Source organism: Oncorhynchus mykiss, chromosome 16 (genome assembly GCF_013265735.2).
Source record: "Oncorhynchus mykiss isolate Arlee chromosome 16, USDA_OmykA_1.1, whole genome shotgun sequence".
NCBI classification, from domain to species: Eukaryota; Metazoa; Chordata; class Actinopteri; order Salmoniformes; family Salmonidae; genus Oncorhynchus; species Oncorhynchus mykiss.
In genome coordinates, this window is record NC_048580.1 from 73,003,203 (window position 1) to 73,021,292 (window position 18,090).

Here is an 18,090-nt window from a genome sequence, read left to right on the forward strand (position 1 = left end):
GGAGAGGGAGAGGGAGAGGGAGAATGAGAAGGAGAGGGAGAGGGAGAAGGAGAAGGAGAGGGAGAAGGAGGAAGAAGGAGGGAGAGGGAGAGGAAGAAGGAGGAAGAAGAAGGGAGAAGGAGGGAGAGGGAGAAGGAGAAGAAGAGGGAGAGGGAGAGGGTGCATGTCGATAGTCTTCTGTAGCTACCTCTCCTTCATCCTCTCTGTTTATACTATATTGGTTTTGGTTCCTATATTAAGAGAGGAAGCATAGAGGAGACAGGAAGATCAATGAAGAGATCTCAGGAAAAGGATGGATTAACAGTCGTTAATTTTTTTTTTTTTTTTTTTTTGACAATTGTACTTTAAAGACAGATGACTCTCTGACGTGACAGCTTGGCAGCGACATCAAAGAGTGAGACATTGACTGAGAACTGTCCCCTTTCTCCTCACAGGACCGTAACACTTTCCATCGCTTTGACAAGTTCAACGCCAAATACAACCCCATCGGCGAGTCCATCCTGAGAGAGATCTTCATCAAGACAGACAACCACGTAGAAGGGAAATACTTCGGACACATCATCAAGGTATAATCAGCATACTGTACATGCCCTCTACCTTAACCTAGTAAACAATAGTTGCGTCACAATTCTCAACCCTTTCTCCTCATGTGTAAACTTTCACAATCCCCATCTGAAATGAAAAGCGTTTGGTGATTTGTGTTGGAGGGAGTTTCCACAAGAGAAAGAGTGTTCCGAGTGTTCAAATCATAAGAAGAGTAGAGAATCGCGATGGAGCTTAAAACAACATAAAGGGCGGTGTGAGATTGTGATTGGAGATCGAGATTGTGTCATCTGTGGATCTGTTGGGGCGGTGTGCGAATTGGAGCGGGTCTGGGGTTTCCGGGAGGATGATGGTGTTGATGTGAGCCATGACCAGCCTTTCAAAGCACTTCATGGCTGCCGACGTGAGTGCCACGGGGCCGTAATCATTCAGGCAGGTTACCTTTGCTTCCTTGGGCACAGGGACTATGGTGGTCTGCTTGAAACATGTAGGTGTATTACAGACTCGGTTAGGGAGAGTTTTGAAAATGTCCGTGAAGAAACTTGACAGTTGGTCCGCGCATGCTTTGAGTACACATTCTGGTAATACATCTGGCCCAGCGGCTTTGTGAATGTTGACCTGTTTAAAGGTTTTGTTCACATCGTCTACCGAGACCGTTATCACACAGTCATCCAGAACAGCTGGTGCTCTCGTACATGCTTCAGTGTTGCTTGCATCGAAGCGAGCATAAAATATTTTTATCTCGTCTGGTAGGCTCTTCACTGGGCAGCTCGCGGCTGGGTTTCCCTTGGTAGTCCGTAATAGTTTTCAAACCCTGCCACATCTGACAAGCGTCAGAGCCGGTGTAGTAGGATTCAATCTTAATCCTGCATTGACGCTTTGCTTGTTTGATGGTTCGTCAGAGGGCATAGCTAGATTTCTTATAGGCGTCCGAATTAGTCTCCCGCTCCTTGAAAGCGGCAGCTCTAGCCTTTAGCTTGATGCGGACTGAGGTGGTGTATTCCTAAATGCCATTGGATGAATCCCAGGACATATTCCAGTCTGTGCTATAATTTTTTTCCCCCTGGTTGCACGTGAAATTCTGGTAGAAATTAGGTAAAACTGATTTAAGTTTGCCTGCATTAAAGTCCCCGGCCACTAGGAGTTTCGCTTCTGAGCATTTTCTTCTTTGCTGATGGCCTTATAGAGTTGGCTTAAGGCCGTATACAGCTCATTAAGTGTGGTCTTAGTGTAAGCTTTGCTATGTGGTGGTAAATAGACAGCTACGAATAATACAGATAAAAACTCTCTTGGTAGATAGTGTGGTCAACAGCTTATCATAAGGTACTCTACCTCAGGTGAGCAATACCTCGAGACTTCTTTAATATTAGACACCAGCTGTTATTGACAAAAAGACACTCACCCCTCGTCTTACCGGAGGTAGCGTCTCTGTTCTGCCGGAAAATCCCGCTAGCACTACATTGTCTGTTTCTTTGTTCTGCCACGTCTCGGTGAAACATAAGATGTTACAGTTTTTAATGTCCCGTTGGTAGGATAATCTTAATAGTAGGTCATCAATTTTATTTTTCCAATGATTGTAAGTTAGCAAGGAGAATGGAAGACATTAGTAGTTTACTCGCTCGCCTACAGATTCTCAGAAGGATCCCCGATCTGCGTCCCCTTTTCCGGCGTCTTTTCTTCACGCAGAAGGCGTGGACCTTATGGGGCGGCAGGTATCCTAGTGGTTAGAGCATTAGGCCAGTAACTGAAAGGTTGCTGGATCGAATCTCCGAGCTGACAAGGTAAAAATATGTAGTTCTGCCCCTAAACAAGGCAGTTAACCCACTGTTCACCAGTAGGCCGTCATTTTAAATAAGAATTTGTTCTCTATTTAACTCGGCAAGTCAGTGAAGGTTCAATGTAAAAAGGAAATAATCTGTTCCAGTGAAAGCAGGATATCCTTCTCGTCAGACTCGCTAAAGGAAAACGTTTCTTCCGATCTGCGGTGAGTAGTTCACCTTCGTTTCAGTCATTAGAGACAGTAGAAGCAACATTATGTACACAATAAGTAAAAAAAAGAATTTACACAAAATTGCACAATTGGTTAGGAGAATGTAAAACGTCAGCCATCTCAGGGAACCAGACCTATATTGGGAAGGTAATGACAGAGGTGATTGAGTCCAGGTGAGTCCAATAATCGCTGATGCGCGTGACAGAGGGGGGAAGTCAGGTGTGCCTAATTATGATGGCAGGAGTGCGCAATGCTGGGGAGCCTGGCGCCATCGAGCGCCGGGGGGGGGGGGGGGGGGAATCGGGAGCAGGCGTGACATCTACGGATGTTGTAGAGCATAAACCTACAGGAGCGAGACATTGTCCACCGTGATGGAAAGTCTTTGAGTGGGCAGGCCTTCCCCAGGAGCAAAAGCAGTTCCGTCTTGTTGAGTTTGAGCTTGAGGTGGTGTGCCAACATCCAAGCTGAGATATCTGCCAGGCACGCAGAGATGACTGTCGCCAGCTGCGTGTCAGAAGGGGGGAAGGAGAAACGTAGTTGAGTGTCATCTGCATAGCAATGATAGGAGAGACCATGTGAGGATATGACAGAGCAGAGTGACTTGGTGTATAGAGAGAAGAGGAGAGGGCCTAGAACTAAGCCCTCGGGGACACCAGTAGTGAGAGTACATGGTGGGGAGGATTAAGGAGGGAGGAGAAGGTAGAAAAGAGTTTCCTAGGGTTAGAGGCTTGACATGTAGGGATAGAATGAGGACGAGGATAGAAAGAGGAAGAGGATAGAACGAGGAAGAGGATAGAACGGGGAAGAGGATAGGAAGAGGAAGAGGATAGAAAGAGGAAGAGGAGAGAGAGAGGAAGAGGATAGAACGAGGAAGAGGAGAGAAAGAGGAAGAGGTTAGAAAGGGGAAGAGGCGAGAAAGAGGAGGAGGATAGAACGAGGAAGAGGATAGAACGAGAAAGAGGATAGAAAGAGGAAGAGGAGAGAAAGAGGAAGAGGATAGAAAGAGGAAGAGGTTAGAAAGGGGAAGAGGCGAGAAAGAGGAAGAGGTTAGAAAGGGGAAGAGGCGAGAAAGAGAAGGAGGATAGAACGAGGAAGAGGATAGAATGAGGAAGAGGATAGAAAGAGGAAGAGGATAGAAAGAGGAAGAGAAGGTAGAGAGGAGGGTTTGATTGGATGATAGGAAGTTTAATTTTCCTCCATTTTCGCTTAGCTGCCCGTAGCCCTGTTCTGTAAGCTCGTAATGTGTCACAGCCACGGAGCAAGAGGGGAGGGCCGAGCCGGCCTGGAGGAAAGGGGGCCGTGCGAGTCATAGGATGCGGAAAGGGAGGAGAGTAGGGTTGAAGAGGCAGATTCAAGAGACAGGACGTAGAAGGATTTAGCAGAAGGGAGAGATGATAGGTTAGAAGAGGAGAGAGTAGTGGGAGAGAGAAGATTTTGACGGCACATGACCATCTGGGTAGGGGCTGAGTGGTTAGGTTTGGAGGAAAGGGAATAAGAAAAGGAAACAAAGTAGTGATCAGGATCAGAGACCTAGAAGGGGGTTACAGTGAGATTAGTAGGAGAACAGAGACCTGGAGGGGGTTACAGTGAGATTAGTAGGAGAACAGAGACCTGGAGGGGGTTACAGTGAGATTAGTAGGAGAACAGAGACCTGGAGGGGGTTACAGTGAGATTAGTAGGAGAACAGAGACCTGGAGGGGGTTACAGTGAGATTAGTAGGAGAACAGAGACCTGGAGGGGGTTACAGTGAGATTAGTAGGAGAACAGCCTCTAGTAAAGATGAGGTCAAGCGTATTGCTGCCTTGTGGGAGTGGGACAGGGAAAGTGGGAGGGGACTGGGAAAGTGGGAGGGGACTGGGAAAAGGAGAGGTGAAAAGAGGCAAGGAGGGGAAGAGAGAGTTGGAAAGAAATTCATCGAAGGCAGACGTTGGGAGGTTGAACTCGACCAGTACGAAGAGCGGTAAGTCATAATCAGGAAATTAGTTTATCCAGGTGTAAAGCTCATTTATTAACTCTCCAAGGGCACCTGGTGGGTGATAGATGAAAATAATGTTAATCTTGAGTGGACAAGGGATAGTGACAGAATGGAATTTCAATGATGGACAGGTGAGTGAGGGAGAACAGAGAAACATGTCCCACTTAGGAGAAATGAGCAGGCCTGTTCCACCACCCTCTGTGGGGTCAGATGAAGAGAGAGCAGCTGAAGAAAGAGCAATGTTCTCTGGCTTGGTCCATGTCTCCTTCAGGGCCAAAAAAGTCTAGGGACTGAAGGGCAACATGGGCTGAGACGAACTTGGCGTTCTTGACCGCAGATCAGCAATTCCAAACCCTGCCCGGAGACCAGGAATTGAACATGGGTTGTGTGCATTAAATTAGAAGGGTTGCAGCCAACATGGTGGGAGGTTCTTCACAGCCTACAGGGTGAGGAACGAGCTGAGACTGAAAACACATACATAGATGTCATGAAGATACATACATAGATGTCATGAAGACATGTCTCCTTCAGGGCCAAAAAAGTCTAGGGACTGAAGGGCAACATGGGCTGAGACGAACTTGGCGTTCTTGACCGCAGATCAGCAATTCCAAACCCTGCCCGGAGACCAGGAATTGAACATGGGTTGTGTGCATTAAATTAGAAGGGTTGCAGCCAACATGGTGGGAGGTTCTTCACAGCCTACAGGGTGAGGAACGAGCTGAGACTGAAAACACATACATAGATGCCAAAGCTTCAAAATAGCAAAATTAGAGAATCTGAAAATAATTAGGTAAGATACTGATAGAGTGGTGTCGGAGCATTCCTTCTCTTTCCCTTCTCGAACAACTCTCTCTTTCCCTTCTCGAACAACTCTCTCTTTCCCTTCTCGAACAACTCTCTCTTTCCCTTCTCGAACAACTCTCTCTTTCCCTTCTCGAACAACTCTCTGCAAAACCGTCTTTGTTTCGGGCGAAGGTCTTAGTTTTGACAACGAGACCGCCATTGACACTGATTACCAAAACAACAACAGTCATAATTTACCCTGTCCATTAATGTGTGGCTGATGTGTCAACAATCATCTGTTGACACTGATTACCAAAACAACAACAGTCATAATTTACCCTGTCCATTAATGTGTGGCTGATGTGTCAACAATCATCTGTTGACACTGATTACCAAAACAACAACAGTCATAATTTACCCTGTCCATTAATGTCTGGCTGATGTGTCAACAATCATCTGTTGACACTGATTACCAAAATAACAACAGTCATAATTTACCCTGTCCCTTAATGTGTGGCTGATGTGTCAACAATCATCTGTTGACACTGATTACCAAAACAACAACAGTCATAATTTACCCTGTCCATTAATGTGTGGCTGATGTGTCAACAATCATCTGTTGACACTGATTACCAAAACAACAACAGTCATAATTTACCCTGTCCATTAATGTGTGGCTGATGTGTCAACAATCATCTGTTGACACTGATTACCAAAACAACAACAGTCATAATTTACCCTGTCCATTAATGTGTGGCTGATGTGTCAACAATCATCTGTTGACACTGATTACCAAAACAACAACAGTCATAATTTACCCTGTCCATTAATGTGTGGCTGATGTGTCAACAATCATCTGTTGACACTGATTACCAAAACAACAACAGTCATAATTTACCCTGTCCATTAATGTGTGGCTGATGTGTCAACAATCATCTGTTGACACTGATTACCAAAACAACAACAGTCATAATTTACCCTGTCCCTTAATGTCTGGTTGATGTGTCAACAATCATCTGCAAGTTATGAGCAGTCAGCAGTTCACACAAGTAGGCTGCTGGGAAGACAGACAGCGCTTGAAGTAGATGGACCTAGCTAGCAAAGAGACAGTACTAGACCACAACTGATAAAGACAACAAATTATACTTATAACTCCTGGATATATCAGGAGTCCTTGGTAGTAATGTTGTATTGTAGTACTGTTGTATTGTAGTAATGTAGTATTGTAATAATGCTGTATTGTAGTAATGCTGTATTGTAGTCATGCTGTATTGTAGTAATGTAGTATTGTAATAATGCTGTATTGTAGTAATGTAGTATTGTAATAATGCTGTATTGTAGTAATGCTGTATTGTAGTAATGCTGTATTGTAGTAATGTAGTATTGTAATAATGCTGTATTGTAGTAATGTAGTATTGTAATAATGCTGTATTGTAGTAATGCTGTATTGTAGTAATGCTGTATTGTAGTAATGTAGTATTGTAATAATGCTGTATTGTAGTAATGCTGTATTGTAGTAATGCTGTATTGTAGTAATGTAGTATTGTAATAATGCTGTATTGTAGTAATGTAGTATTGTAATAATGCTGTATTGTAGTAATGTAGTATTGTAATAATGCTGTATTGTAGTAATGCTGTATTGTAATAATGCTGTATTGTAGTAATGCTGTATTGTAATAATGCTGTATTGTAGTAATGCTGTATTGTAGTAATGCTGTATTGTAGTAATGCTGTATTGTAGTAATGCTGTATTGTAGTAATGCTGTATTGTAGTAATGCTGTATTGTAGTAATGCTGTATTGTAGTAATGTAGTATTGTAATAATGCTGTATTGTAGTAATGCTGTATTGTAATAATGCTGTATTGTAGTAATGCTGTATTGTAATAATGCTGTATTGTAGTAATGCTGTATTGTAATAATGCTGTATTGTAGTAATGCTGTATTGTAGTAATGCTGTATTGTAGTAATGCTGTATTGTAGTAATGCTGTATTGTAGTAATGCTGTATTGTAGTAATGCTGTATTGTAGTAATGCTGTATTGTAGTAATGCTGTATTGTAGTAATGCTGTATTGTAATAATGCTGTATTGTAGTAATGCTTTTTTGTATGTTGTATTTGTTAGGGGTGTGTCGGAGGCGAAGTCAGGTGCAGGAGAGCAGAGTGTAGTGAATAGGCGCACTTTTTTATTCCGGTCCAAATGACAGCACAAAGTAGCATAAAATGTGCCCAAAACACAGAACATAGACCAACAATTACGCAAGTAATAATATCCACAATATCAAAATAATACACGTAACACAAACAATCCTACACAAAGACATGATGGGGAACAGAGGAATAAATACATATGAATTGATTGGGGAATGAAAACCAGGTGTGCAGAGAACAAGACAAAACAAATGGATACATGAAAAATGGAGCGGTGATGGCTAGAAGGCCGGTGACGTCGAACGCCGAACGAACAAGGAGAGGAGCCGACTTCGACGGAAGTCGTGACAGTATTGTAGTCATGCTGTATTGTATTAATGCTGTATTGTAGTAATGCTGTATTGTAGTAATGCTGTATTGTAGTCATGCTGTATTGTAGTACTGTTGTATTGTAGTCATGCTGTATTGTAGTAATGTTGTATTGTAGTCATGCTGTATTGTAGTAATGTTGTATTGTAGTAATGCTGTATTGTAGTAATGTTGTATTGTAGTAATGCTGTATTGTAGTAATGCTGTATTGTAGTAATGCTGTATTGTAGTCATGCTGTATTGTAGTACTGTTGTATTGTAGCCATGCTGTATTGTAGTAATGTTGTATTGTAGTAATGCTGTATTGTAGTCATGCTGTATTGTAGTCATACTGTATTGTAGTCATGCTGTATTGTAGTAATGCTGTATTGTAGTAATGCTGTATTGTAGTACTGTTGTATTGTAGTAATGTTGTATTGTAGTAATGCTGTATTGTAGTAATGCTGTTTTGTAATAATGCTGTATTGTAGTACTGTTGAATTGTATTTTGTATTGTAGTAATGCTGTATTGTAGTAATGCTGTTTTGTACTGATGCTGTATTGTAATACTGTTGTATTGTATTTTGTATTGTAGTAATGCTGCATTGTAGTAATGCTGTTTTGTAATAATGCTGTATTGTAGTAATGCTGTTTTGTATGTTGTATTGTAGTCATGCTGTATTGTAGTAATGCTGTATTGTAGTCATGCTGTATTGTAGTAATGTTGTATTGTAGTAATGCTGTTTTGTATGTTGTATTGTAGTAATGCTGTATTGTAGTAATGCTGTATTGTAGTAATGCTGTTTTGTATGTTGTATTGTAGTCATGCTGTATTGTAGTAATGCTGTATTGTAGTCATGCTGTATTGTAGTAATGCTGTATTGTATTAATGCTGTATTGTAGTAATGCTGTTTTGTATGTTGTATTGTAGTAATGCTGTATTGTAGTAATGCTGTTTTGTATGTTGTATTGTAGTCATGCTGTATTGTAGTAATGCTGTATTGTAGTCATGCTGTATTGTAGTAATGCTGTATTGTATTAATGCTGTATTGTAGTAATGCTGTTTTGTATGTTGTATTGTAGTAATGCTGTATTGTAGTTATCTTGTATTGTAGTCCTGCTGTATTGTAGTAATGCTGTATTGTAGTAATGCTGTTTTGTAGTAATGCTGTTTTGTAGTCCTGCTGTATTGTATTAATGCTGTATTGTAGTAATGCTGTTTTGTATGTTGTATTGTAGAAATCCTGTATTGTAGTAATGCTGTATTGTAGTAATGCTGTTTTGTATGTTGTATTGTAGTAATGCTGTATTGTAGTAATGCTGTATTGTAGTCCTGCTGTATTGTGGTTATGTTGTATTGTATTTTATGTTGTATTTTAGTAGTAATGTTCTATACTAGTTTTTAGTGCCCCCTGCTGACTATTGTATGCCTCTGCACCCCGTCAGGAAGTGATGGCTGACCTGGAGGAGAGTAAATACCAGAACGTGGAGCTGCGTCTGTCCATCTACGGCCGACAGAGGGACGAATGGGACAAGCTGGCCCAGTGGGCCGTCAAACACCAAGTCTACTCTAACAACGTACGCTGGCTGTTGCAGGTGCCACGACTCTTGTGAGTACCACCAAAGCCTCTTACAACATTATATACCATCTCTGTTACTACTGCTTTCATCCATTCAACAATTGTCTGGTGTTCCCACTTCTTCCACACTGTTCTGAATGAAACAACATATTTTCATGTTCGTAATAGACAGAGGTTAGAGTGCTTCAGTCCTTCCACACAGCTATAGTCAAGCCAGCTGCCAGATAACATTGAATTACTGTGAAAGTACCTAATTATTGTTACTGAACCGTCATTCTTTTTAATTTGACCTGAAAACCCAATACAAATCTGAAAAAAAGGTGACCAGACCTGCATGCTCTCTATCTCTCTCCACAGTGATGTGTACCACACAAAGGTGACCAGACCTGCATGCTCTCTATCTCTCTCCACAGTGATGTGTACCACACAAAGAAGCAGCTGTCCAACTTCCAAGAGCTGCTGGAGAACATCTTCATGCCTCTGTTTGAGGTCACCATCGACCCCACCAATCACCGTGAGCTGCACCTCTTCCTACAGCACGTGAGTAAACAACCGTTGGTTTAGTGGGTTCAGAGAAACGTGTGTTTTGGATCGGTTTATTACGGCTTTTGTCTAGCAGTAAGCTAACGTAGCAGGTTTTTAAAGAAATGCCTGAGCTTGGTTATCTTTCTGGTCCTGACGGAGGAGGGGGGGAAAAAACTGTGTGTGGGGGAGGTTGTCTTCTGCACTGTTCAACCAATCCAGTTCATGTGGGGGGAGGAGTTAAGATGGAGTGCCGCCTTGTTAACGTTCAAAAGAGGAAGTGACATCACAGGCTCTCATTCCATTTCCCCTGAAATTTATTTTACCTTTATTTAACTAGGCAAGTCAGTTAAGAACAAATACTTTATTTTCAATGACGGCCTAGGAACGGTGGGTTAACTGTCTTGTTCAGGGGCAGAACGACAGATTTGTACCTTGTCAGCTCGGGGATTTGAACTTTCAACCTTTCAGTTACTAGTCCAACGCTCTAACCACTAGGCTACTCTGCAGCAGAAAAATCTGTAATTTCCGGTTGTTTTCCGACTCCACGGAGGGTAGTCGAGCAGAAAACCTCTCTGAGACACTGGTCGCGTTTGAGAACATCAATTTCCGACAGATCTGCACTTCACAATATCAGTCAGTCAGCTCAGTCCGTCACCAGCGACTGACCTAAACTGATGCTCTCAAACACGACCATGATCAACACGAAGATGATAACGTCGACAATGATGATTACGATGACGATGTTGTGTGTGTGTGTGTGTGTGTGTGTGTGTGTGTGTTCAGGTGGTGGGCTTCGACAGTGTCGACGACGAGTCTAAACCAGAGCATCACTGCTTCAACATGGAGAGTCCTCTGCCAGTCAACTGGACTGAAGAAGACAACCCTCCTTATGCCTACTACCTGTACTATATGTACGCTAACATGACCGTGCTCAACCACCTGCGCAGGTAGGGGACTACATGACAACGCAGCACTGTACCATTTACACTGATTCTAGCATTATCACTGTAAACACCTGGCTATATGTGGGAACGGTAGCTAGGACTCTCTATCCGGGCTCTCCAACCCTGTTCCTGTAGGTTTTCATTACCACCCTGTTCCTGTAGGTTTTCATTCCAACCCTGTTGCTGTAGGTTTTCATTCCAACCTTGTTCCTGTAGGTTTTCATTCCAACCCTGTTGCTGTAGGTTTTCATTCCAACCCTGTTCCTGTAGGTTTTCATTCCAAACCTGTTCCTGTAGGTTTTCATTCCAACCTTGTTCCTGTAGGTTGAGTCTAACCCTGTTGCTGTAGGTTTTCATTCCAACCCTGTTCCTGTAGGTTTTCATTCCAACCCTGTTCCTGGAGGTTGAGTCTAACCATGTTCCTGTAGGTTTTCAGTCCAACACTAATCCAGCACACCTGACTCTAATAATTAGCTGGTTGATAAGCTGAATCAGGTTAGTTCAAACTGGGGTTGAAAGGAACAGGGTTGGAGACCCCTGGTGTAAACCTACATGAGGGTATCTATCTATCTTTTTTTATTTTATAAAAAAAAATAATAATAATTACCCCTTTTTCTCCCCAATTTCGTGGTATCCAATTGTTGTAGTAGCTACTATCTTGTCTCATCGCTACAACTCCCGTACGGGCTCGGGAGAGACAAAGTTTGAAAGTCATGCGTCCTCCGATACACAACCCAATCAAGCCGCACTGCTTCTTAACACAGCCCGCATCCAACCCGGAAGCCAGCCGCACCAATGTGTCGGAGGAAACACCGTGTACCTGGCAACCTTGGTTAGCGCGCACTGCGCCCGGCCCGCCACAGGAGTCGCTGGTGCGCGATGAGACAAGGACACCCCTACCGACCAAACCCTCCCTAACCCGGACAACGCTAGGCCAATTGTGCGTCGCCCCACGGACCTCCCAGTCGCGGCCGGTTACGACAGAGCCAGGGCGCAAACCCAGAGTCTCTGATGGCACAGCTGGCGCTGCAGTACAGCGCCCTTAACCACTGCGCCACCCGGGAGGCCTATCTATCTATCTCAATGAACCAGCTCTCTGTGTGTGTCCTAGGCAGAGAGGTTTCAACACCCTGGTGCTGCGTCCTCACTGTGGGGAGGCGGGGCCTATCCATCACCTGGTGTCAGGTTTCATGCTGTCAGAAAACATCTCCCACGGACTACTGCTTAGGAAGGTACTGCTGCTCCTTTCAATCCCCCGAGCACACTCACACTCACACGCACACGCACACTTGTCAGCCGCCACAATCCTCTCTATTTCCCACACTCCAATGGGGACAAGGCCTCGGTCAAGTACAGTACGAGCTTGTGACCATCTGGTGCCTTTCAAACATGGCGGCTACTGTAAATGTTCCAAAGCATATGGTTCATGGGTTGGTTGTTCTTTTCTATCAACAACGTTTCCATGGGGACAACGGCCCCACAACAAGAACACATAGTGTATCACCATGTCTTTCCCCCCTGTCCCCTCCAGGCCCCTGTGCTGCAGTACCTGTACTACCTGGCTCAGATCGGCATCGCCATGTCTCCTCTCAGCAACAACAGCCTGTTCCTCAGCTACCACCGTAACCCTCTGCCTGAATATCTGTCCAGAGGACTCATGGTGTCCCTGTCCACTGACGATCCTCTGCAGTTCCACTTCACTAAGGTTGGTGAACCCCAACGATGTATATAAATAAACGCTACGAATACCGGTATGCAAATATATGCTATATTACATGTCTATGGTGTCATGTCACTAGCTAGAAATACTTCCATCCAATTGGCAACTGATTTTCATGAAAATATTCTTAAAAAATTTACATAAAGAAAACATGCGCATTTTTCCACCGGCGGAGGTGTTTCCACCACACTGACTTGTTTCTGATATAAATCAGTAATGACGTAGTGCAAACAATGTACTTTTTCTCTTCAGTTTTCATGTACCGAATAAAAATATATGTTCAATAATGTTTCCATCGCATTTTCATCTCTACTGATTTAAAAAAACTGATGTTACACAGCAAACGTTTCTACACGGGTCTTGGCGCCTGAGCTCCAGACAACAGCTCTCAGATACAGGGCGGCTAGGTTAGGCTACATGATGACATTATTATGGATAAGAGAGAGAATATTGGTATTTGTCAAAATGGCAATAAAGCATCGATCATCAGAATAAGAACCGCAATATTTATTGGAAAGGAGCATCATCTGTATTTGTGCAAAGACCAAGTTCTGGAGAGTAGATAAGTAGCTGTGGAGAATAGACCGTGTTCTGATGGATAGATAAGTAGCTGTGGAGAATAGACCGTGTTCTGATGGATAGATAAGTAGCTGTGTAGAATAGACCATGTTCTGATGGATAGATAAGTAGCTGTGGAGAATAGACCATGTTCTGGAGAGTAGATAAGTAGCTGTGGAGAATAGACCATGTTCTGATGGGTAGATAAGTAGCTGTGGAGAATAGACCATGTTCTGATGGGTAGATAAGTAGCTGTGGAGAATAGACTGTGTTCTGATGGGTAGATAAGTAGCTGTGGAGAATAGACCAAGTTCTGATGGGTAGATAAGTAGCTGTGGAGAATAGACCATGTTCTGATGGGTAGATAAGTAGCTGTGGAGAATAGACCAAGTTCTGGAGGGTAGATAATTAGCTGTGGAGAATAGATAATTAGCTGTGGAGAATAGACCATGTTCTGGAGGGTAGATAAGTAGCTGTGGAGAATAGACCATGTTCTGGAGGGTAGATAAGTAGCTGTGGAGAATAGACCATGTTCTGGAGGGTAGATAAGTAGCTGTGGAGAATAGACCATGTTCTGGAGAGTAGATAAGTAGCTGTGGAGAATAGACCATGTTCTGGAGGGTAGATAAGTAGCTGTGGAGAATAGACCATGTTCTGGAGAGTAGATAAGTAGCTGTGGAGAATAGACCATGTTCTGGAGGGTAGATAAGTAGCTGTGGAGAATAGACCATGTTCTGATGGGTAGATAAGTAGCTGTGGAGAATAGACCATGTTCTGATGGGTAGATAAGTAGCTGTGGAGAATAGACCATGTTCTGATGGGTAGATAAGTAGCTGTGGAGAATAGACCATGTTCTGATGGGTAGATAAGTAGCTGTGGAGAATAGACCATGTTCTGATGGGTAGATAAGTAGCTGTGGAGAATAGACCGTGTTCTGATGGGTAGATAAGTAGTTGTGTAGAATAGACCGTGTTCTGATGGGTAGATAAGTGGCTGTGGAAAATAGACCGTGTTCTGATGGGTAGATAAGTAGCTGTGGAGAATAGACCGTGTTCTGATGGGTAGATAAGTAGTTGTGTAGAATAGACCGTGTTCTGATGGGTAGATAAGTGGCTGTGGAAAATAGACCGTGTTCTGATGGGTAGATAAGTGGCTGTGGAGAATAGACCGTGTTCTGATGGGTAGATAAGTGGCTGTGGAGAATAGACCGTGTTCTGATGGGTAGATAAGTGGCTGTGGAGACTAGACCGTGTTCTGATGGGTAGATAAGTGGCTGTGGAGAATAGACCGTGTTCTGATGAGTAGATAAGTAGCTGTGGAGAATAGACCGTGTTCTAAGAGAGAATAAATAAAGTAAATAAATAAGTATATGGAAGTGAACAGACTACATATTCATGATTCCATGCTTGGGGCCCTTAATGCTGGGGCCCTCCTATCCCTGACTCCAAGAGCTGGGTGTTCCGGGCCTTCCTCAGGCTGAATGTCATTATCAGGATGGAACGTATGACATATTACTGTTACTGTACGCTGTCCCGTTCCAGGAGCCTCTGATGGAGGAGTACAGCATCGCTGCTCAGGTGTGGAAGCTCAGCTCCTGTGACATGTGTGAGCTGGCCAGGAACAGTGTTCTGATGAGCGGTTTCTCCCATAAGGTACTACTTTTATCATTAACCACTGCATTATCAAGTTTCTACATTATTTACTTGAGCATCTATTCCCTACTACATTATTTACCTATTGTTAGCCTGTTCCTACTGTTAGCCTGTTCCTACTGTTAGCCTGTTCCTACTGTTATCCTGTTCCTACTGTTAGCCTGTTCCTACTGTTAGTCTGTTCCTACTGTTAGCCTGTTCCTACTGTTAGCCTGTTCCTATTGTTAGCCTGTTCCTATTGTTAGCCTGTTCCTACTGTTATCCTTTTCCTACTGTTAGCCTGTTCCTACTGTTAGCCTGTTCCTACTGTTAGCTTGTTCCTACTGTTAGCCTGTTCCTACTGTTAGTCTGTTCCTACTGTTAGCCTGTTCCTACTGTTAGCCTGTTCCTACTGTTAGCCTTCTGTTACTGTTAGCCTGTTGTTACTGTTAGCCTGTTCCTACTGTTAGCCTGTTCCTACTGTTAGCCTGTTCCTATTGTAATCCTGTTGTTACTGTTAGCCTGTTCCTATTGTAATCCTGTTCCTACTGTTAGCCTGTTCCTACTGTTAGCCTGTTCCTACTGTTAGCCTGTTCCTACTGTTATCCTGTTTCTACTGTAATCCTGTTCCTACTGTTAGCCTGTTCCTACTGTTAGCCTGTTCCTGCTGTTAGCCTGTTCCTACTGTTAGCCTGTTCCTACTGTTAGCCTGTTCCTACTGTTATCCTGTTGTTACTGTTAGCTTTTTCCTACTGTTAGCCTGTACCTACTGTTAGCCTGTTCCTATTGTAATCCTGTTGTTACTGTTAGCCTGTTCCTATTGTAATCCTGTTGTTACTGTTAGCCTGTTCCTATTGTAATCCTGTTGTTACTGTTAGCCTGTTCCTACTGTTAGCCTGTTCCTATTGTAATCCTGTTGTTACTGTTAGCCTGTTCCTAGTGTTAGCCTGTTCCTATTGTAATCCTGTTGTTACTGTTAGCCTGTTCCTATTGTAATCCTGTTGTTACTGTTAGCCTGTTCCTATTGTAATCCTGTTCCTACTGTTATCCTGTTCCTACTGTTAGCCTGTTCCAATTGTAATCATGTTCCTACTGTTATCCTGTTCCTACTGTTAGTCTGTTCCTACTGTTAGCCTTTTCCTACTGTTAGCCTGTTCCTACTGTTAGTCTGTTCCTACTGTTAGCCTGTTCCTACTGTTAGCCTGTTCCTACTGTTAGCCTGTTCCTACTGTTATCCTGTTCCTACTGTTCGCCTGTTCCTACTGTTAGCCTGTTCCTACTGTTATCCTTTTCCTACTGTTAGCCTGTTCCTACTGTTATCCTGTTTCTACTGTAATCCTGTTCTTACTGTTAGCCTGTTCCTACTGTTAGTTAGCCTGTTCCTAAGGCTATGTGTATGTTTGAGATTGACAGACTTTGCTTAGGTCTGTTCAGATCAACAGCTCTTCGTAATGCCTGGAACAGCCTGCAACCAATCAATGCATCTCTAACACACACTAATACTATTTCCCACGGTCATACACGATCTGTTTGGAGGAAACCTCGTTTAATCACCTGACAAGTTACAGTACTTTTCCTCAATCCACTTTCTGTCCTTAGGTGAAGAGTTACTGGCTGGGCCCTCACTACATCAAGGAGGGGCAGGAAGGAAACGATATCCGACGCACCAACGTCCCTGACATCCGTGTGGCGTACCGTTACGAGACCATGTGTGAAGAACTCAACCTCATCACCCAGGCCATCCGCACAGACGAGCTGGAGGCCATCACAGAAGAGGAAGGGACTCTGTGTATGGGGCCTGTCTAGGGGGAGAGAGGAGGGGCAGAGCGGAGGAAGGTCTGTCTATGGGGCCTGTCTAGGGGGAGAGAGGAGGGGCAGAGAGGAGGGAGGTCTATGGGGCCTGTCTAGGGGGAGAGAGGAAGGGCAGAGAGGAGGGAGGTCTGTCTATGGGGCCTGTCTAGGGGGAGAGAAGAGGAGCAGAGAGGAGGGAGGTCTATGGGGCCTGTCTAGGGGGAGAGAGGAGGGGCAGAGAGGAGGGAGGTCTATGGGGCCTGTCTAGGGGGAGAGAGGAGGGAGGTCTGTCTATGGGGCCTGTCTAGGGGGAGAGAGGAGGAGCAGAGAGGAGGGAGGTCTGTCTATGGGGCCTGTCTAGGGGGAGAGAGGAGGGGCAGAGAGGAGGGATGTCTGTCTATGGGGCCTGTCTAGAGGGAGAGAGGAGGGGCAGAGAGGAGGGAGGTCTTTCTATGGGGCCTGTCTAGGGGGAGAGAGGAGGGACAGAGAGGAGGGAGGTCTGTCTATGGGGCCTGTCTAGGGGGAGAGAGGAGGGACAGAGAGGAGGTGAGTCTATATATGGGCTCATCCTTGGCTCTGGCATCTTCCACAGTATTTGGAACCAAGGATTAATCACCCCAATCCAAAAAAGTGGAGACAAATTTGACCCCAATAACTATATGCGGGATATGCGTCCACAGCAACCTTGGGAAAATCCCCAGCATTATCATTAACAGCAGACTAGTTCATTTCCTCAGTGAAAACAATGTACTGAGCAAATGTCAAATTGGCTTTTATCAAATTACCGTACGACAGACCACGTATTCACCCTACACACCCCAATTGACAAACAAACATGGGGCCTGTCTAGGGGGAGGAAAGGAGGGACAGAGAGGAGGGGAGTCTGTGTATGGAGTCTGTCTACTGGGAGAGATGAGGGAGGAGGAAGAGCAGAGGAGGAGTAACAGGGAGGAGGAGGGCAACCTTCATATGGGACAGGTGTAGGAAGGAAGCGGAAGGAGGAGTAACAGGAAGGAGGAGGCAGGGTCGTAACTACAAATGAGGACAGAGAGGTCCGGACGCAGGTCATTTTTTTCAACAAAAAAAATATATACAGTCTATTTACAGTATATTAAATTTACAGTACATTTACTGTATATTATATTTACAGTATATTTACAGTATATTATATTTACAGTATATTTACAGTATATTATATTTACAGTACATTTACTGTATATTATATTTACAGTATATTATATTTACAGTATATTTATAGTATATTATATTTACAGTATATTATATTTACAGTATATTTATAGTATATTATATTTACAGTATATTTATAGTATATTATATTTACAGTATATTATATTTACAGTATATTTATAGTATATTATATTTACAGTATATTTATAGTATATTATATTTACAGTATATTTATAGTATATTATATTTACAGTATATTATATTTACAGTATATTATATTTACAGTATATTTATAGTATATTATATTTACAGTATATTATATTTACAGTATATTTATAGTATATTATATTTACAGTATATTTATA

The 18,090-nt window shown here is 43.3% G+C and overlaps 1 protein-coding gene across 1 annotated transcript in view; it reads left to right on the forward strand.

The window, feature by feature from the left end:
- Positions 1 to 16,648, forward strand: part of LOC110491160 (AMP deaminase 2-like) — a 52,724-nt gene extending 36,076 nt beyond the window's left edge. The window contains exons 11-18 of the mRNA XM_036947747.1: positions 435 to 566; positions 9,235 to 9,398; positions 9,782 to 9,908; positions 10,677 to 10,840; positions 11,949 to 12,069; positions 12,369 to 12,542; positions 14,657 to 14,767; positions 16,346 to 16,648. Coding sequence (XP_036803642.1) covers positions 435 to 566; positions 9,235 to 9,398; positions 9,782 to 9,908; positions 10,677 to 10,840; positions 11,949 to 12,069; positions 12,369 to 12,542; positions 14,657 to 14,767; positions 16,346 to 16,552 — 1,200 coding nt within the window. The 3' untranslated portion in view covers positions 16,553 to 16,648. The remainder of the gene's footprint in view (positions 1 to 434; positions 567 to 9,234; positions 9,399 to 9,781; positions 9,909 to 10,676; positions 10,841 to 11,948; positions 12,070 to 12,368; positions 12,543 to 14,656; positions 14,768 to 16,345) is intronic.
- Positions 16,649 to 18,090: the final 1,442 nt, after the last annotated feature.